Source organism: Colossoma macropomum, unplaced genomic scaffold, assembly GCF_904425465.1.
Source record: "Colossoma macropomum unplaced genomic scaffold, Colossoma_macropomum, whole genome shotgun sequence".
NCBI classification, from domain to species: Eukaryota; Metazoa; Chordata; class Actinopteri; order Characiformes; family Serrasalmidae; genus Colossoma; species Colossoma macropomum.
The window spans coordinates 39,534,281-39,556,247 of record NW_023494790.1 but is presented as its reverse complement, the minus strand read 5'-3'; the positions used below and the strand labels follow the sequence as shown (position 1 = coordinate 39,556,247).

The 21,967-nt window shown below is 42.2% G+C and overlaps 1 protein-coding gene across 1 annotated transcript in view; it reads right to left on the bottom strand.

Annotated features, from left to right (window-relative positions):
• mms19 (MMS19 homolog, cytosolic iron-sulfur assembly component) overlaps nucleotides 1–21,967 on the bottom strand; it is a 48,620-nt gene that overhangs the window by 11,695 nt on the left and 14,958 nt on the right. The window contains exons 12-22 of the mRNA XM_036573358.1: nucleotides 17,245–17,383; nucleotides 16,292–16,446; nucleotides 13,872–13,950; nucleotides 13,494–13,619; nucleotides 12,729–12,810; nucleotides 10,776–10,873; nucleotides 9,042–9,203; nucleotides 7,385–7,540; nucleotides 6,689–6,788; nucleotides 4,354–4,456; nucleotides 1,938–2,012 (exon numbers count right to left, since the gene is read on the bottom strand). Coding sequence (XP_036429251.1) covers nucleotides 1,938–2,012; nucleotides 4,354–4,456; nucleotides 6,689–6,788; nucleotides 7,385–7,540; nucleotides 9,042–9,203; nucleotides 10,776–10,873; nucleotides 12,729–12,810; nucleotides 13,494–13,619; nucleotides 13,872–13,950; nucleotides 16,292–16,446; nucleotides 17,245–17,383 — 1,275 coding nt within the window. The remainder of the gene's footprint in view (nucleotides 1–1,937; nucleotides 2,013–4,353; nucleotides 4,457–6,688; nucleotides 6,789–7,384; nucleotides 7,541–9,041; nucleotides 9,204–10,775; nucleotides 10,874–12,728; nucleotides 12,811–13,493; nucleotides 13,620–13,871; nucleotides 13,951–16,291; nucleotides 16,447–17,244; nucleotides 17,384–21,967) is intronic.

Below are 21,967 nucleotides of genomic sequence, written 5' to 3'. Positions count from 1 at the left end.
ATGGCACTACCTCCACCATGCTTGACCAGTGAGCTTGTATGTTCAAGATCATGAGCAGTTCTTTTCTTTCTCCACAGGTTGGCCTTTCCATCACTTTGGTAGAGGTTCATCTTGGTCAGCTTGTAAAAAGTTCTGGTTCATCTCTGTATTTCTTTGCGATTCTAATCTGGCCCTAATATTCTTACTGCTGATGAGTTGTTTGCATCCTGTGATACGGCCTCTATAGTTCTGCTTTTGAAGTCTTCTCTGAACGGTCGATCGTGATACTTCACCCCTACGCTGTGGAGGTTGTTGGTGATGTCACTGATTGTTGTCACGTGTTTCTGTGTGGTTTTTCTTGGCTGACGTTTTGATGTTTGTCTGGTTTTTACTACACAATTTTTTAAATCTTTTTAAGACATTCCAAATTGTTGTACAGGATATGTCAGTGACAATTTTCCCTTTTTTCTCAGCTTTAAAATGGCTTCAATAGACATATAACTGGTCTTCATGTTGCTTGGTGCAACAAATGTAGTCTTAATAGGTGAACCCCAGGGCTAAAACCAAGAGCAGGCAGATATATTAATTGTTTAAACAATTGTTGCTTGCTTCTTGAGTGATCCTAGCTTAACGACTGCAAGAAGTATGTCTTGGCGGTGCCTCCAATAAATTAGGTGGACAGTAAGTATATTACATATATAAAGAGCTGGGCGATATGGCCAAAAATGTTATCACGATAAACAAAACTCATATCGTTCGATATCGATACATATCGCGATAAATGTCAAATCATGATTTCTTTCACGTTTGAAGGCTGATTTTGCTCCTGGGTGGTTAACTGTGGTTTTAAACTATCACTTATGGTCCGATCATGACAAACACTCGGCAAACAGTGGAACATTTCACTAATCTGTCTTGGGACAGTGGGAGAAAGTTTCTGAGCTGTTTTTATCAGCTGGAAAAGCACAGCTGCAATTTTGTAATAGTCATGATTTAAGAAAGAAAACAGATTATTTTAGCTGTCTGGTGACGAGCGCTCGGCTACCCCGCTACAAATGCTAAACAAGTGGCCAACAACAGAGCTAAACTCTTTAGTTTCTCAACAACGTCAACTCGGTTCGGGAGGTCACTGCGGTCACTCCTACCACATCCATGTCAGAGCAGATCACAGTATTCAGACACCAGCTAGACGACTGGGTTTCTCTATGCTACCGTAGTAGTTTAAGGGCTGAACCGCAGTATATCTGACGCTCGCTGTGTAAAAGCATTATCTGCAGTGTGAATCTCTCACACCAGTCACAGAGTCCTCCTTTTAGGCATGTTTAAACTGAAAGCGGTGATTTTGTGTCGTGTCTGATCTACTGGGACTGTATAACTCCGCGTTTCAGATGTTGCTAAAGTATATTTGGCGACCCTTTTTTACTCGTGGCCCCCTCCCTCTCAAATCAAGTCGAAAAATTCGGAAGTGCGCCCTCTCCTGGCGACAGCAGAGTAGTGTTGCTTTCCTTGCAGTAGAAAACGCCACCAGGGCTTTCGCTGAACATGGAAGTGTGAGAACGGTGTATTATATCGAACATTTATCGAACCTGTCTTATCGCTCTATCGAGGAAAAGTTATATCGCGATACTTATCGTTATCGTTTTATCGCCCAGCCCTAATATATAGTACCCACTTCTGACGGAATTCAAAAAAACTTAAAATACTCACATGTAGGATTTATAGGCTTTAGATTTAATACATCCCAAAATAGAACGTATGGACACTCTCACAAAAATGAAAGGGTGAATTCATATGAATTTGTATATTTCAGTAGTATCTTACTAATTCACAATCCTGTACTTAAAGGATTTAAAATCAAATGTACAACTTTCAAAGTAATTACTCACCAGTGCTGATATCTGACCGTACAGCACTAACGCTCCTGTATTTAACAGTGAAGAGTTTCTGAGTAAACTTACGCTGCGTGGGAGAGAGCACACACAGGCCATGAGCAGACACACCAGCTGAGACTGGCTCCACGACTCGGACTGACTCTACAGAGGAAACATCACAACATATCAGCAACAGCGCACAGTCACTCCATATCACACAGTTTTACTATCGAGAGAACAGAGCACGACTAATACAGCAGATTATTCTGAACAGAATCATCTAGATATGCTGACCACCGGACTGGAATCTCCTCAAACGAGCCCCCTGAGTGAAGGGTTAAGGGTGTTACCAGACACGGCACGAATTAACACCACCAAAATAGGATTTTTCACATCAGAGCGACACGCCGGACGTGCCGGACGCGCCGCAACGTTTTTTAGCAATCAGCAAAACGTCTTCAAGCAAGAAGAAGACACCTTAAAACACATCCAGTTTGGAAAAGTGAAAGGAGGATGGAGAGCTTCACCGCCTAATTCAGGAGCTGGAGCTTCATAACTGCTTCTGTCCACAGCTCTGATGTTTGAAACTTTGGCCCAGTCCCATGTCACCCCCTCAGCCCTACCACTGAGCCCTCAGCCCTCTGTTTTGCGCGTTCACGTCTAGGTGTAGGGCGTCCCAATTCTTGTTGAGATAGAGGGGCGAACTGTTTGGGCTACATGACCCTCCAAATGGAGGTTTTTCAGAGACTCCAAACAGAGAGTTATGAGAAAAAAAGAAAAACTGGCGAGATGAAGAACAAGAGACCAAAGAAACCCACAGATGGGAACATTTTCTCTGATTAAAAATACGATAACCTCTGTATTATCTTGGTTTAATGTAATTCCAGTGTATTATGGTCGTTTTCTTCATAACAAGCATAATAAAATAAATAAATCACTAGTATGCTAATGTCTCGGTAGCTAGCTAGCTTACTTTCCCGTTCCACCTTAAATAGTCCAGCAGTTGTGATACTGAAGAGCCAGAATGTAACTGCTGCACCATTTAAGGTGGAACGGGAAAATTCGAACAAGAACCTGGTGAATATCTGACTGCAGCTTCATATCACTGAAGAATTAGGGGTGGGTGATAATAAATAATTGACCCCCTCTTTGAAGGCATATGATGCCCTAAATGTAACTAAAGCCCAGCAGTGAGGAGCTGAACTTTACCCTCCTCTGCTGTCACTGCAGACTGGCAGGGTCGCCTACAGAGCAGCGCTGGTAGCTGTTAATGAAGTGATGCTCTTTTTATTTGAGGGTCCCATTTCAGAGGGAAGATTTCAACCACTACCCTGTAACTCAGTTCCAAGAGGTAAGGCGACACTCGAAAACAAGGGGTAGGGGTGAAAAGAAGAAATGGGACTGGGCCTTACTCTATTTGAGCTGCTTTAAGAGCAGATCAACTGTGAAAATATCAGCCCTGAGTAACTGTTTCTACGAGGAACGTTAGATGAGGTCTATAAGGTCTGGCTACGTGTAGAGTAGTCTACTACATACTGCTCGTGCCGAAAAAGTATTGAGTAGTGTGCACAATGCAACCAAGATGAATTTCGCCAGTACACCAAAGAGACCCAGGTGACGTTCTGCTCTGGCACAAACGTTCCAGTATGCAGACAGAGCTTTCTCTGTGATGTACTGCATCCAAAAATGCAATGTGGCCATTTCAGGAGGACGAAACCACCTGGACATTTTTAATGGCTCTGGATTCAGCCTTTCAATACATTTATTATGAAAAAATCTGTTCAAATGCTGCAACGCTAAAGCCACACCAGCTCTCTGCTGGCCTCGAGGTTTGCTGACTTACTGTGTAACGTATATAACGTGGTTAGAACAGTAACGTAATAAAGTGTATCTCAGCCGAAGAATCCGCTCAGCGTCTGCTTCTCAGGCTCCCATGTACATTTACACAGGTGCAAGGTGAGTGAAAGTCTTTGGGGTGTAGCCCCCTTATGTAGCCCCTTGTGTGGACATGCAAATCTGATCTTTTCAAATCTGACCTAAGCTACTTCTATATGTGCTCCTAGATCAGATACATATCCAATTCATGGCCACGCGACCTCAATGCCTATGTTCACATTGTTAGCCTCGTTGCTCAAATTGTGTCCACAGCCCTGAAACAATCAGATCTGAGTCACATAGGGAAAACAATTGTGCCACTTCAACCTGGTAATGTGAACACAGCCAATGTGACGTTCAGATCGGAATTCATGCGCAATGAGAGTGAACCATCATGTCAGAGAGTTTGGATCAGCTTGGATTTAAGCAATGAGGCTTGAAATGTGAACAAAGCCATACTCGCACTTTTACACTGTAATTTCGTGTTTCTCTATTAAACGCGCCTTTGTGACCCTTTGTGCTGATTCCGCAGCAGCAGCTATATGAGTGCAGGCCTGGAATTCAAGGCTAGGCGAGATTTGTCTCTAATAAGTAGATCTATGAGCAGAAAAAGAGCCAAACTTCTGACCTTCAGCAGCTGAATTTGGGACGGGTAGGCATTTTCCGGGAGGAAGGACACATCTCCGTTTAGGAAGAGGGACACGACCTGGGCAGCCATTTGGGTAGCCAGTCTAAAAAGGACCAAAACAGCACAAAACAGCACATCACAGCTGTACAGTGTATTATTATCTGGTTATAAACAGGACTGCACAATGTATCGAGTATTTACTATATAATTGCACTATATAATTGACCTCTACAGCAAACTATTTTTATGCAAATGTGAATGCACAGTTACTTTATATTTGATTAACTTAAAAAAAAAAAAAAAAGCAAGAGTGATTGCAGCATGTGCAGAAGTTTGGTCAGTACTTAGTAACACCCCTTCATCAGACGTCACAGCTTTAAATGCTTTTTGTATCCAGCTAGGAAACATTCAATTAGGATTTTTAAATTTCCACCACACCTCCTTACAAAACATTTCTATGTTTAATATCTACCCACAGACTTTCAGGAGACTGTGAGGGCCATTCCAAAAGCTTTAGGTGTATTCTGATGTGTGTTTAGGATCACTGTCCTGCTGTACAAGCCTCTTTCTAGCTTCAGTGTCTTGACTGACTCACATTTGCTTCCAGAATTTGCTGATATTCAGCGGAATCCATTCCTCCATCTACCCGTGCAGTGTTTCCTGTGACACTGGCTGCCACAAAACCCCAAAGCATAACAGACCCATCCCTATGCTTAACAGTCAGCACGGTGTTCCTTTCATCAAATGCTACTCCTGTTTTTCCTTCAAACATACCTTCCGTGATTGTAGCCAAAGAGCTCTATTTTTACTTTATCCACAGCACTTGTTTCCAAAATGCTTTAGGCTGATCTAAATGTTGTTTTGCAGACTTCAGGCATTGAGTTTTGTGATGAGATCACAGGTGAGGCTCCCTTCTGACGCCTCTTCTACAAAGATCATGATTGTGAAAGTAATGCTGCAAAGAAGAACGATGATCCACCACTGCTGTGTCAGCTAAAGCCGGGGTTACACTACACGACTTTTACCCTGACTTTAGCTCTGATTCTCAGTCTGGCCGAGTCTGAGCTGGTCGGCTCTAGTCTGCAGATTTTGGGTCAGTCAGAGTCGACAGTTGGAGAGAGAGTCGAGTCGTGTTTGAGGGGCACAGACTCCACAGACTCCTTTGACCTCCCGATCGCGTTTCAGACCAGTCTGAGTTTATTAAGCGTTTGATTTTTTGACCCGACTCTGAGTGAAATCTAATGTAAACTGATCAACGACTCAACCTGAACAGACTCCTCCTACAGCCAATGAGAAACTGAGAGCACGAAAGAAGAAAATACAGCAAGTAAACAAAGAAAAATGGTGAAAAGTCTCTCGTGAGTGGAGCGAAGCTTTTTACTGAGCTGAGTTTAAGGCACAATGGAGTTTATGTACATTTAAAACTCTAAAAATCCGACTCTGATCACATTTAAATCCATGATCCACTTTAACATGTTTACCTGCTGCTTCTTTACTGTTTCAGCACAAATGGCAGAGAAAACAGCAGCAGCAGCTCCACCTTTGTTTACTTGGGTCTCCTAGTAACGGGAGTTCAGTGAGTTCCATTCAGCAACAGCTGAAAAGTTGTGTAGTGTGTGATCCCCAATATTTCAGTCGTCCCAAAAACTTGTGACAGTGTGAGATTCCTAGTGTTTTAGAACCTGTTAAGACTTTAAAAGTTGTGTAGTGAACCCAAGGCTTAAACCTTGCAGGAGCAGGTCCTTTGCTGTCATGTGGGGGTTTTGCTTTTCCTTTCTGGCAGCAGCTCTATCTGTGAATTCTAGATCTACCACAGTTCCCCTTAATTACCATTTCTTAATGACATTTCGGACACTGAAAACTGAGCTGGAAGTGCTTTGATATCTTTTAATTGTCTTTGTGGGCATCAATTAGCTTCATTTTCAGATCTTCAGGCAGCTGCTTTAAGTTAAAATATGGCTTAAAGAGAGGAATTACTATCAGCTGACCATGCTTAACCTCTTCTAATGAGTTAATTAAGGCCTAATGACTTAATCAAGTACTGAGACTGTTGCTGAAGAGGTTGAGTTTATTATGTTTACTTCTTTTCACCTAAAGATTAACAAAATATGCAAACTGGCCAGGCCTGCATGACATTTTTTGCATGCAACAACACACATTTTTAGCTATATGAGCCAGCCTTAGTAACAAGCTGTCTTTGTGGGAAGCCTTTCAACAGAATCAAACTCATTTCCTGTGGCTTCTGCTCTCTTACATGTCTCTGTCTGAATCTGCCTGCAGTTGTGTGAGTAACTGTGAGAGTGCGTGTGGTTTTCCTGCAGTCGGAGTGACTCACTCTGTCTGCAGCGCTGCACAGGCTGTGCTTATTACAGGGACTACAGCCGACAGCACGGCCTCCTGGGTGAGAGCGCTGCTGAGATCTGAGCACTTCTGACCTGCATACACAAAAAAACAGTTCTAATACAACTGGAATTTCACTGAACTTTCATAATATCTGCATAATTCAACATAAACACAGTCATTCCAAATGCCAGCGAACGCGAGTTTTCATCAGTGTAATGCTGATGATGGTGAAATAGTGATACGTCTTAGAAATTAAGTTCACTTTGGGGACTATTTTGCCTCAAAACACCCTGAGTATTATGTATCCCTCCACCATAAATGGATTTCAAGGCCAAAATCTTCTCAAAATTATCATAAAACAGTGTCTCAGTCATCAGGCAGTGAATTCATAACCATTTCATGTAGGAACTTTCTGTGAGGGAGCTTTTAGAGGTGGACGTCTGGTTCCTATCACCACCACTGTGAACAGTTCTGACTGTAAATTTCTCTAGAACAGAGCGTTTCACACCAAACCACTCTGAATGACTCTGTTTATATCTTAACCATTTAATTATGCAGTTTTTTTTTGTTAAATCTGTAAACTTTTGAACTTATTAAGACAATCAATCAAACAACAACTATTAATCTTTGATGTCAGGCACTTGTACACTTGTACATAAATACTGTATATAAACAGTGTAAGGTTTACTCTGCAGAGCCGCCTGAAGAGCCAGTCCCAGCAGTCGAGGAATGACGACGTCATGGAAAAAGCGGCCTATCTCCTCCGAACCCCGGGCCTGATCGGCTATCCTCTGCAGACTGTGGCACGCCGAGGTCACCTCCTCCGTGGAGAAACTGCTGCTACCTGCATGGAGGAGACCAGCATAGAGACAAATAGAGTTATTTTTGAAAAACAACAGACATCGAGACTGAATCTATATCAGTTTATTACTAAAATTCTGAAAATATTCTTTGTATTTGAGGTTTTTCCCATTAATTACATTTAGATATACAAATGAGATGCTAGCTACTATTAAATTTCTCATTATTTTATTGTTTAAATCAAACATTTCAGGTCATTCATACACACACACACACACACACACACACACACATACATATATGTATCTCGCTGCTGTCGGAACAAAACCTCGTATCTCCATTTTTGTCGTTTTTCAGTTTTTGACATAATTTGAAAATACCTGTTGCTCTTTACATTGTGTGTAAATTTCATGATAAATGGACCAAAGGAAATGGTCCAAAATGACTTGGGGTCTGGTTCCATTGACTTACATTAAAAGTAAAGTAGGTTTTTTCTTTCTCCTGTAAAGTTACCATTTTGGAGATACGAGATTTTCTTCCGACAACAGTGATACATACAATAATGAGCAATACATGAGAACATTTTTCAGAACAGAATCAGAAATAAACATATACGTTTACATGAAAGCAAGTGTTCTAGACACTAAGGTATTGGGTTCTGAATGTAGAGAAAAGCTCTCAAATGCAGTTTACGACACAGAAAACAGTCATATTTGATATTTTTTTGCGACAAACTTTAAAACATGTTTTTTCAAGGGTTCTTTAGCAAAGGCAGTGGCTCTATTTAGAACCTTGAGTTCTATATAGAAATATTTCATGCTTAAATGGTTCTCTGCACGGTGAAATGGTTCTTCAGATTGATGGAAAATGTGTTGTATATGGTTCTAAATAGCACCTTCTAAAAAGGGTTCTGCTATTGTGACAATGTCAAGCTTGTACCAATAGGAAAAACCCTTTTTGGTGCTATTTAGAACCATATACAACACATTTTCCATCAATCTGAAGAACCAATTCGCCATGCAGAGAACAAATGCAAATGGTTCTATTCAGAACTCATAGTTCTAAACAGAACCACTGCATTTGCTAAAGAACCCCTGAACTTTTTAAGTGTGTAGATTCTACAGGAACCTTTCAGTTTTTCTTACTGCACCTTTAAGAGTGACATATGTAAATGAGCTCTGTTCTGATTGGCTGCCTCTTTTAAAAAGCAGTCAGGGCTGAAACCCTACTTATAACTTCAATGTAGAAGGGCGGGGCTAAACAGCTGTAAAGTGAATAGGCAGATGGGTGTAAATTATCTATTTTTTTGTGACCTCATAAATACAGTGACTTTAAAACAGGCTGTTTTTGCAGCTTAGTTTCCATATATGGACTTAATTGACTGAGGAGTGAACGGTACGTTGTGAAACTTCACAAAACACTCTTTCACTCCAAAAAACATGATGTGGCCCTGTAACGTAGCTCAATGCAGTCATCAGTCAGGCTGTCTGAGGAATTCTGTATGCAGTATGAAGCTCTAGTGAACGTGAGAAGGGTCCGTTTACCTGCATGCACAGACGCTAAAACCTGCAGCAGCACCGGCGCGCTCTGCTGCACCAGACTGGGCTCAGTGGAAACTGAGGCCAGCGCCGTCACGCACCGCTGCCGAGCAGCGCCCTTAGACCGACCCTGAGTCGGAGCGGAGTCGTCTCCTTGTACCATGGGTTCTGTGGAGGAGACCAGCTTATTAACACCATCCGGTTCATTAGACTAAAGAACCTCGTGAACGTTACAGCCAGGCCCTTAGTTTGGGCCACAAAAGTAAAAAATCACCTCTACAGTAAAGAGTTCTGACATTCCTAACAACTAACCGGAACCTGCTTAGACTTGGGGGTGGGCAGTAAGGTGATGTGTTATCATTATTGTTTAATTATTGATTAATTACATCACAATATGCTTTTCTGAACATGTATAGTGATATGGTCAGTACTTAAAGAACACTGAACCACTACGTTTCATTACAAAGACAGTATAAATATCCTGTTCTCCCCAATTCAGTCGTCTCCAATTCCACCCACTAGTTAGGACTCCCCCAATCACACGATACTATCAACGCTAGGAGGGTGAAGGCTAACACAGGCTTCCTCCGAGACCTGTGAAACCAGCCAACGCTTCTTTTCGAGCTGCTGCTCACGCAACGTCACTGGACAGCCGAACGCGCTCAGGGGAAAGCGCCAACCGCCAGATCTGCTACGTCAGCTAACAGACGCCTGCGCTGACTAGCATCGCGCTGAGTGATGGGGGGAGAAGGAGGGGCCATCCTACCCACCCAGAGAGAGCGAGGCCAATAGTGCTCTCTCGGACTCCCGGCTATGGACGGCTGTAGCATCACCAGGGATCGAACTCGCGATCTCCTGATGAGGGCCAATGCTTAGACGGTTGCGCCACTCAGGAGCCATATAAATATCCTGTTTAATTGGATTTAGTACAGCAGTTTGTAAAACATTAAATAAAAATTGTTACAGCTGTAGTTTTTTTATTAGTATTGTATTTTTTGGCTCTACAGCTTCTATTTCGTCCATTCCAAAATATTAAATCTCAGAAAAAAAAAAACACTGTGATGCATGTGTTGCATATCGTGACAATGTCTTGAAGAATCGTGATATAATATTTCTGCCATATCGCCCACCCCTACTTAGACTACGACTCGTATTCAGTCAGTGATGTATCTGGAACTTCCAAAAGGAGAATTTTTCTCACGAAATTGGTTCCTTTGTAAATCAAAGCATGATTAGTTGGTTCCTCTGTCACTTCCTAATTATGCTGGTAGTTAATCTAACATGTTAGGCCTTCAGTCCAGCTCCTGAAGTCCTAACCAATGGGGGAGCAGCTTGGCTGTATCTACCCAGATACCACAGAAAAACAATCCTGACTTGATCATTTTCACTTGCGCAGTTCAAAAATGTTTCTAATCAAATCTTAACAATGACACACAATATTAAAATTAAAATGAACTAAACATTACAAACATGTATTTTTTTCATTCCCAGAAATATTTAGGCCTCAGCTGAGGGCCTAGAAGGCTCTGAGAGTTCTGCACTGCAGTACACGGTTTTATATACATTTGAATTGTACTGTATTGCCTGTTTGTCATATGTGTGTTGATATATTTGGGCTGTGCTCCTGTAGCTTATTTCATACACGTGAATGTCACGCAATGATGCCTGCTGGGTAAGTAAACGTGACGTGAGAAGCTGCTGCTGTTAATGAACCGTGTGAGGAGGAAGATCAACAGGTACCTGAGAATATTTCATCCTTCAGTCTCGGAATCATTCGGGAGGCGAAGGCTGCGGGATGGAGACGGGACAGCGATCCTGCGCTCTCCACTACGGCCAAACTGAGACAGGAGACAGTAACTACGTTTACATGCACACTTACCAAGTTCTTAGGCTAAAGGCCAATTTAGAGTCCAGACGACGAGCGTCGCTCGACACCAAGAGACTTAATGTGTGTCTGCCAGGACGTCGCAGACCTTATCAGGTACATCAGAAAATCTGACAGAGCACAGACGCTGATACACACTTCAATCAGACAGAAATAAAAAAAACTACGTGCTGGATTGTTGCTGTGGTCACTGTGTGCGACTGTGTTTACTTTCTTGCTGTTCTGCTGCTTTCAGAAACAGAGCGGGTTGCCAGTTATTCAGAACTAGGATCGATATACATTTATGAGACAATTTGTTTCCATTTTCAAACACTTGAAACCTTTTAGTGTGCTCACCGCAAGTGTGCTCACCGCAAGTGTGCTCACTGTGCGGTTTCACTGCTGTTTCAGCAGCTGCATCGTCATACGAGTTTTCATAGAAACTACAGATGATGTTCTATTCCGACACTTTGCTGCTAGTGCAGGACTATAAAAGCCTACAGCGCTTATTTGTCGAGCGACACTTGGCAACCGGACTAAAGTGGACCCAACCAATACAGCTTCACCAGAGCCGTATAAAAAACTACTCCATTTATAGTCCTGTTGACGTGCACGCCAGCACAGGCTGACTGATCTACAATGTGAGACGCCCCCTGCAGGATGCAAAGAAGATGACACACGTATGAATGTTCCTATTTCTTTCCATGTAAATATCCAATCATGTCTAATCTATTTCTGATTTCAGTTTCGGGGACAGAGATTACGGTCAGGATTACCACTGAGAGGTGCTTCACCACTAAAAATCCCATTTGGTCCAGTCTTAGACTTAATCTGGGTCTGGGAAACCAACCCTAAGGGTTTAACATGAGGGATGTGTCTTCATAAACACTCTTTTACTCCAAAAAAGCAAGGAAAATTTTGGTTTTCAATGACGTGGCCCTGTAACGTAGCTCAATTCAGTCATCAGAAGGGCTGCCTGAGGAATTCTGTATGCAGTCCATGTAAATATCCAATCATGTCTAATCTATTTCTGATTTAAGGCCAGTTTCAGGGACAGAGATTACGCTCAGCATTAGAACTGAACGGCGATGGTGAGAAGTGTTTCACCACTAAAAATCCCATTTAGTCGAGTCTTAGACTTAATCTGGGTCTGGGAAACCAACCCTAAGGGTTTAACATGAGGGACATGTCTTCTTCTCCTCAACAATAAGAGCCCTTCAGCGTTAGCTTGTCATAGAGTAGCCGTCACATGTGGAACTGCTAAAAAGTATCATAATAATAAGTTTTAAAACTCTGCGTCAGAGCCAGTGAAGAGATCTACGTGTTTATATTCATAAACATCATTAAAACGGTTCAGTCCATGCTGATATTTACGATATAAAGGGCCCATATCATGGAAAAACAGTGTTTTTGCGACATCACAAATCACAAAATCCAACATATTTACATATATCTACCTTTATATCTTAAAGCAGTTTTTTGGCTCCGTTTAGTTTATTTATATATCAGAGCTGATTCATGCCCATCAGTAACAAAAAACAGCCCATTTAACACTCCAAGCAATAAAGAGAGGCTGGAAAATGGTCATGGCACAAAATGAAATTTGACCGTTACATGAACACACACAAATGTTATAAGTGCATGTTTAGGATATGGGATCTTTAAATGTACTAAGATTAGGTCCACTAAGAGCTTCAATCAGAACACAGCTACTGAACAGCGCTCTTTAAATCAGACTAGCAGTCGCAGACTGAAACCCACCCACTGGCCTGCAGGTAAACCTCCGATATTTCCCAGAATTACATTCTGCTCTAAGATGATGGAGCTACCTGAGTTGAGCGTCCTCCTCCTCCAGAACTAGTCTGGTCAGATGGTCCACCGCCATCTCCACGTCCGACTCCGCTAGAAGGCCTTGACAGGACAAAGTGGTGCCGCAGTTTAAACTGATATTTACATTAGCATTAATAAAATGAATAAGTTATCATTGGTGAAGTTAATAAGTGAGCACAAATAAAGTGAATAAGTTGGCTTTAATAACATCAACATTAATAAAATGAATCTGTTAACAATAACAAAGCGAATGAGCTAAAAGAACGTCTTACAATCCTGACAGAGTTTGTTCTGACTGTACTGTAAACGTCACCCAATAGACACAAATTCACATTTAGAAAACTCAGTTTAGTTCATTTTTACTTACTTTAAATCATTTAAAATGAGCTCCCGATATGAACACTCAGCCAATATGAATATTTTGTGACTGATATTGATTTCTGGCAGCTAAAAATAATCGATAACTGATAAAACAGATAACTGACAATGTTGACCGATATAAATTATATGGTCTGATTACTTTTGCCACATTTCTTAAACGTGACTAAACAGCAGAAGCTAAAAAAGTCTTAACCCTCTACTGAACAATGTTGCCTCAAGACAACGTACTCCAAAAAGGACCCCTGCACACATTATATATATATATATAATATATATATATATATATATATATATATATATATATATATAATGTGTGCAGGGGTCCTTTTTGGAGTACGTTGCCTTGAGGCAACTTTGTTGCCCGAGTGTGGGTGTCCACTCACCGGGCTGCTGCCCCAGTGTGGTGAGAACTTTGGTAGCGGTGATTTGGAGGCCGGCACTGGACTCAGCCAAAGCGGAGAACACGGCGCTGCACAGAGGCTTCTGGAACGGCAACAGCACGGTCTCCTCTGATAGACACGACAGAACAAACATGAACCACACTGTAACCTACAGTAATACATACAGACTGTCTGTATACAGTATCCAACAGTGCTGCGCTTAGCGCTAACGCTGTCTCTACAAATCTCAGCAGAAAAGCATTTAAACACTGGGAAGGTAACAGATTTAGTGTCTCTGTAAGTGTAAGGGTGAATCCATGAACAGCCTGGGGGGTAATGGGAGGAGCAGGATGAGCCGGAGCATGTTTTATTAGCACATACCTCCCTCTGCAGGCTGGCTGCTCGGAGTGGGCTGGATGAAACCGTGCAAAACCTCCAGCAGGGTGCGCCGTTGAGCACACTACGCAAACACAGACAAAATAGAACAGTAAAAACATAAATAAAATGTGATTATACAGTGTATACACAGACGAGTACGCTGCAAAAAGTGAGATCTTCACAAGTGAAATCATCCTAAATCTTGCCAATATGTCTAATCTGTCTCATTTAGAGACTGTTGTAAGCTGAGTTACACGTTACTTAACTTACTTCTTGCTTGTTTGTGTTTGTTCTGAGCGCTTTTAGTGCATCAAATTATCTCATTTCACTGGCAGATGATTTTGCTAGTTGTAAGAAACCTGCTTGATACAAGTCAATTTATTTATTAACAATTATCAATTTCTCAATTTATAGCGATAATTAGACTTTCTAAAATCACTTAAAACAAGCAAAATGTCTCAAAATAAGCTAATCTTTTATAAGAACTTATAATCTCAAAATGAGAAATATCAGATGTATTAGCTATATTTAAGATAACTTTACTTGCCATGATAGGAGGGGTGTAACAGTACATCGTGACACGATACATCGCGATGCAAAAATGTGACGATGTGCATCGTGGTGATGGACGATAACAAGTTTGTTCTGTTTATTATGCCATCTAACGCAAATGCATTTTTGAACACCTGAGGGCGCAGTCGATTTCACCTACACTTTTAATGTAAAAACTTCAATAAAAAATAAAAAAGGAATGTTGTTCATAATTTTTGTTCATTTAAATTTTGTTTAAAATATCGTAAGAAAATCAAATGGTGAATTTTGTATCGTGAATCGAATCGAATCGATTGTATCGTTACACCCCTACAAGAAATTTTTTGAAGTGCAGCATGAACACATAAAAATCATCACAACAGCTGAACATTACATTACAGGCTGGGACGTTGCTCAGATTGGACCGCTGCTCTCGGAAACGCTTCTTTGAGACACGTTATAAGCACATATAAGTACATACAAATACAGCTTATGCTTCAGGCACTGATATTTGAGGATCTGTAAGAGTTATTATATATTATATATCGTAAAAGTTTTTATAGCAAGTATAGACACTATTCAGCCAAAAGCCTGTGGACACCTGACCATAACTATGGGCATTAATATGGAGTTGGTCCCCCTTTGCAGCTCTAACAGTTTCCACTCTTCTAGGAAGCTTCTACAAGATGTTGGAGAGTCTGTGGGAATTTATGTCCATTCATCCAGAAGAGCATCTGTAGGGTCAGACACTGATGCTGGACGAGAGGGTCTGGCTCACAATCAACGTTCCAGTTCATCCCAAAGGTGTTCAGTGGGGTTGAGGTCAGGGCTCTGTGAGGGCCACTGGAGTTCCTCCACACCAAACTGGTCACTCCATGTCTTTATGGAGCTGCTTTGTGCTCAGGGGTTCAGTCATGCTGGAACAGGAAAGGCTCTTCCCCAAACTGCTGACACAAAGCTGGAAGCAGATAACTGTGTAAAATGTCTTTGTGCTGCAGCATCAACATCACCCTTCACTGGAACTGAGAGCCCAAACCCTGAAAAACAGCCCAGCCCATCATCCCTCCTCCACCAAACTCTACTGTTGGCTCTGCATTCCGGTAGGTAACGTTCTCCTGACCTCCACCAAACCCAGATTCGTCATCAGACTGACAGATAGTGAAGCTGATTCATCACTCCAGATAACACGGTTCCACTGCTCCAGAGTCCAGTGGTGGCGCTTTACTCCACTCCAGCCGACGCTTGGCATTGGGCATAGTGATCTTAGGCTTGTGTGCAGCTGCTAAGCAATGGAAACCCACTTCATGAAGATCCTGATGCTCAGATCTTGTGCTGATGTTGCTTCTGGAGGCAGTTTGGAGCTCTGTGGTGAGTGATGTAACAGAGGATAGGTGTTCTGTGCTCATTAGCAAACTTTTTTTTACTTGTTTTAGGTGATTTTATTAAGTCAGCTGAGCTGCTGTTGCTTGTAGGTGTTTCATTTTCACAATAGTAGCACTTACAGTTGACGGGGCAGATCTAGCAGGACAGACATTTCACTATCATGTGGCAGAGGTGGCATCCTATGACAGTGCCATGTTTAAATCACTGAGCTCTTCAGTGCGACCCTCGACTGCCAGTGTTTGTCTATGGAGACTGCAAATCTGTGTGCTTAACTTTATCCACTTGTTAGTAATGGGTTTGGCTGAAACGCCCAAAGCGAATCATTAGGAGGGTGTCCACATACTTTTGGCCTTGTGGTGTACATTTAAATCTTTCCCAAATAATCAGAGGTGTGAGCTGAGTAAGTGACTGACCACAGTAGGCTCTCACTGGACAAATGTGGCATATAAAATATAAAAACGGATCTCCATAGATGACCATGTATGAGTGCTGTACTGCTCCTGACCCACCTGAGTTCTGGAGCTGTACTGCTCCAGAAGAGCAGGCAGGACCGCCGCCGTCACCAACAAGCTGGACCTGTAGGAGGCGCCGGACGCCGCCTGCAGTAGCTTGGCACTGGGCCAAACCAGCTTCAGGTCCGGCTCACAGAGATGATGCTTACAGTCTGAGAGAGAGAGAGAGAAAGAGAGAGAAAGAGAGAGAGAGAGAAAGAGAGGGGGAGAGGAACAGATAAATAAGAGAGAAGAGCAGAGGGAGAGTGAAAGAAGAGAGTTAGAGTGATAAAAAGAGGAAGAAGAGAGAAAGAGAAAAATGAGAGCGTGAGGGAGGAGAGAGAAGAGAGACGAGAGAAAGAGAAACAGAAAGTGAGAAGAGAGAGAGAGAGAGAGAGAGAGAGAGAGAAAAGAGAGAGAGAAGAGAGAGAGAGAGAGGAGAGAGAAATGAGGGAGAAGAGAGAGAGAGGAAGAGAGAGAGGAAAGAGAAAAAAGAGCAGAGAGGGAAAAAGAAGAGAAAGGAGAGAGAGTGGAGAGAGAGAGAGATAGAAAGAGAGAGGAGGGTGAGTGAGAGAAGAATAAGGGAGGAGAGTGATAAGAGAGATGAGAGGGGTAAAAAGTGAGAGGAAAGAGAGAAAGAACAGCAGAGAGAGACAGAGAGAGAGAGAGAGAGAGAGAGAGAGAGAGAGAGAGAGAGTTTTCTTGCCTTGACTTCCGCAGTTCCCCGTAACTGCCATGTCTCAATGACATTTCAGACAATTAAGGCTTAACGAGTTAATTAAGTTCTGAGACTTTACATCGTTTAAATACATTCATACATTAACCAAATATAAAGCAACTCTGCATGAACATCCGCAGAATTATGATTATTAGTTCTGCTTTATTGGGTTCATATCACTTCAAAAATAAACAAACGAACTGTGGCCCAAACTTTTGCACACAACTGTTGGTCATAAGATGGTAGCTGGTACCTTTGAGGACGAGTTCCAGGAACACCTGCAGAGCGTCTTCAGAGTCTGACGTGAGGACAGAGCGAGACAGGCTGGACGTGAGCGCGGCGAGAGCCGCGAGACCCGCAGACTCCACTCTCTCACTCGCCGTCTGGAAGACCTGCAGGTTTAACACGAGAGCTCAGGCTGGGCAACATGACAATATTTATCATTATTGTGATAAATTATACCACAATGTGCTTTTCTGAGCGTATCCTGGATATCAACAGTGCTTAAAACACCAACCAACTGCACGACTGAATATAAAGAGAGCATAAGAGTAATAATTAGTCCTGTTTAACTGGATTTAGTAGAGCTCAATGTTGGATTGTACACTGAATACAATTAATCGGATTCATCGTTTTTGGAAGTATTTTTAAATAAGGGTTCTGCTTCAGTGCAAATATACATGTTGAGAATTGACCATTTGAATGTAGATTGATTTAAAGCAAAAAAATGATACAATTCTGGATTCTAGAAACCAGTTGGTGCTCTTACAGTGAAGATTTGGCCCAGTCCCATTTCACCCCTCGCCCCTACCACTCAGCCCTACCCCTCCGTTTTGTGTGTTCACGTCTAGGGGTGGGGTGTCCTAATTCTTGTTGAGATAAAGGGGGAGGGTGCAGTGTTGGGACTACATGACCCTCCAAACAGAGGTTTTTCAGAGACTCCAAACAGAGAGATATGAGAAAAAAGAAAAACCGGAAAGATGGAGAACAAGAGACCAAAGAAACCCACAAATGTGAGAATTTTCACTGTAAAAAATTACGATAACCATCGTTTTATCTCAGTTTAATGTCGTTTCAATGTATTTTGGTCCTTTTCTTCTTAAAAACACATGGAAAAAAAAACACTAGTGGTGCTGACATCTGAGTAGCTAACTTTCCCGTTCCACCTTAAATGGTGCAGCAGTTACATTCTGGCACCTCAGGCATCAGAACTGCTGCTCCATTTAAGGTGGAATGGAAAAATTCGAACAAGAATCTGGTGAATATCTGACTTCAGCTTCATATCACTGAAGAATTAGGGGTGGGTGATAATAAATAATTGCCCCCCTCTTTGAAGGCATATGATGCCCTAAATGTAACTAAAGCCCAGCAGTGAGGAGCTGAACTTTACCCTCCTCTGCTGTCACTGCAGACTGGCAGGGTCACCTACAGAGCAGCGCTGGTAGCTGTTAATGAAGTGATGCTCTTTTTATTTGAGGGTCCCATTTCAGAGGGAAGATTTCAACCACTAACACTTTTAACTCAGTTCTAAGGGGCAAGGAAACACTCAAAAACAAGGGGTAGGGGTAAAAATGAGAAATGGGATTGGGCCTTAAACTCTCCAAACATGACTGGGGCCTGCTACCTTCACTAAATGCTTAAATCTTGTGAGGGGAGAATATAATAGGTTCATTTTCCCACAGAGAGGCTGTTAACATGAAGGAAAAACAGTCTGCTGAATCAGTCGCCGACACAGAAGATGAATGTTTGCTATATGTGACATTACACCACAGTTTTACACCATGCTGTCCACCAGAGGCGCCACAGTAACCCATCTGACCTTAGGGCCAGTTAGTATTTTGACATTTTTGAGCTTCAGGGATGAAATAAAAACAGCTCCGCCCTCCAGATGGACAGGATAGTGAACAGGGTTCCTCACTAACACCTTTCACCATTTCTCACCCTAACCACTCTGACTGATGCACTGCCACTGTGCTCACTGCAGGCTTGTTTTTGAAAGCTGTGGTGGAGTTTTTCCATCACTCGATGGAGAAAGTGGTGCTGAGAGACGGTGGTGATTGGAGGAAAGACTTCTAATCATTATTTTGTTAACCACAAGTGCAGCCACAGAAATACTGAACAGGAAACCATAATATGAGGCAAACAGACATGAGCTAAGCACCTTCTAGCAGCAGCAAACCAGGACTGAGGCTGTTTTCACACCTTCGCTGAAGTCCACACCAGAGTTTCACACTGCAGGGCATCAAACTCCACACGCGGGGGCTTCTTTAATGGTGATTTTGCAGAGAGTCAATGATCTGTTACTCTCACATTTACCAGCATTTGGGCCAAAAACTCTTACAGAAAAGTCACACGAGTAAAATATTTCTATTTTTCTATCTATTCTGTGAAGGTTTACACGAAAATAGAGACTTGTATTGTCTATGTGCATCACAATCAAAGCAGTAATAATAAACTCTACTTGATACCTGCTTCTTTATGACTGGCTCATCAATCTGAATGTAACCAATCAGGCTGCTGAGCAATATTTTATACGATGTGCCAAAATTAAAGGCACTGCTTCACTATACTTTTATTGATCACCTGCTGTTATTAGCTGCAGCTCGTGCTGCAGGAACAATACGGACGTCTGTAATGAGTCAGATGTGAAACAGATTGTGGTCAGTTCAGCGCTGATGTGCTGATAGAAGAAGCAGAAGAGCATGTTCTGATGTTCTTTTCCCTTGTTTGGTATAGAACATCACAAACTTGTGTTCCCACCAGCAGCAGCAAACTGAACCAGGGTTCACTTGCGGACCGGGACCTATGGTTTTTACCAGAACGCAGTTGATTTGTTTAGTACAGGCAGAGCTTTCACATCTGTCAAAACGAACCAAACTAAAGAAAAAGTTCAATAAGTTTCCATCAAACGAGGTAGGTGTGAAAACACTCCGAGAAGTAGGTCTTCAGCTTGGGTCAGAAATATCAAAACTCAGCAGAAAAACAAGGAAAAAACACCTTTATGATAATGCTAATTTCTGCTAGCACTTCTATGTGATTTCTAACTGTGTGTTAGCATCAAGCTAACAGCAATTCACATAGAGAACTGAAGCTTGTAACAGACATTATCATATATCTGAGTTTGTGTGTATCAGTGTTACAGTGACTCTTTCAGTAAAGAGTCCTGCATAGAGCTGCCACCACTGTTTTACATTCCTAACAACTAACCAGAACCTGCTTAGATTACGACTCTTATTCTCAGTCAGTGACGTATCTAGAACCTCCAGAAGGACTAGAGTGATAGACAGAGCTGTTGCCTCTGTATTCCACTCCTAACAACTAACCGGAACCTGCTTAGACTCTGACTCATATTCACAGTGACGTATCTAGAACCTCCAGACGGACTAGAGTGATAGACAGAGCTGCCGCCTCTGTATTCCATTCTTAACAGCTAACCGGAACCTGCTTAGACTATGGCTCATATTCACAGTCAGTGATGTATCTAGAACTTCCTGAAGGACCAGAGTGATAGATAGAGCTGCTGCCGCTGTTTAACATTCCTAACAACTTACTGGAACACTGCTTAAACCATGGCTCATATCCACAGTCAGTGACGTATCTAGAACCTCCAGAAGAACTAGAGTGATAGACGGTGCTGCCGCCTCTGGTTTCCATTCCTAACAACTAACCAGAACCTGCTTAGACTATGACTCATATTCACAGTGACGTATCTAGAACCTCCAGAAGGACTAGAGTGATAGACAGAGCTGGCGCCTCTGTATTCCATTCTTAACAACTAACCCAAACCTGCCTTGACTCCTGTCTCCAGTCAGTGACAGATCTAGAACTTCCAGAAGGACTAGAGTGATAATTTTGGTCTCAGTGTAAATCAAAGTGGTCGGTTCCTCTGTCACTTCCTATTGATGTTGGTAGTTAATCTAACGTTTAAGGCCCTCAGTCCAGCTCCTGAAGTCCTGACCAATGGGAGAGCAGCTTGGCTGTATCTACCTAAATACCACAGACAGTGCAATCCTGATTAACCATGAAATAGGAGTATTACTACCGTACTTGCAGAGTTTAGACACAAATATGGTGATTCTATTCAATAATAATGAACTAAAATTCATTTTTCATTAATAAAATATAAATTCATTGTTCATAAAATGAACTTGGACAACAAGCTGGACTGGAGCTGTACCACTCTCGCAGTGTACAAGAGAGGCCAAAGCCGTCTCTGCTGCCTGAGGTATGGGCACTAAGCTCCTATGGACTCTGCTGTATCGAGTGCTTTACTCAGTGCTGTTGTGTTCTGGGCAGCAGCATTAACAACAGTGCTCTGAACAAAATAAACAAACTTATAAGGAAGGCTGGCTCTGTTGTTGGAGTCAAGCTGGACTCTCTGGAGGTTGTGGCAGAACAGAGGATGCTCAACAAGCTGTTAGCCATACTGGGCAACACCTCACACCCCCTGCATGCTACACTGGATAAACAGAGAAGCCCATTCAGGTCAGACTGTTCCAGCTGCGCTGTGTTAAAGAACCGTGTGAGATCTTTCTTACCCACTGATATACGGCTCTACAGCGAGTCTCCTCACTGCAGAGACGGCACTGATCTCCTGCTGTCTGAACTGAGCTGAACCTCATCACTGTATCTCCTCTCTGTTAATACACACTGTGCAATATATCATAACTATTTCTCTAATGACTCTCACTGAGCACTTTACACTGAAATATTGAAGCAACTCCGAGTTAGATTTGTCCATAATCTGTGCTTTTAGTTTACCTCATACCACTCAGTGCCTGCTGTTATGTAAATACAACAAATCTGTCTGATATACCATTTTATTTCTCTTGTACTTTAACTTACGTGTAAATTTATTTCTATTTTCTATCAATAAAGTTCTCTCTCTCTCTCTCTCTCTCTCTCTCTCTCTAAAAAATACACACTTGCATTTTTGTTATTTCTCTGAAGTCATTAGATGTTCTCTGGGGGCCCTG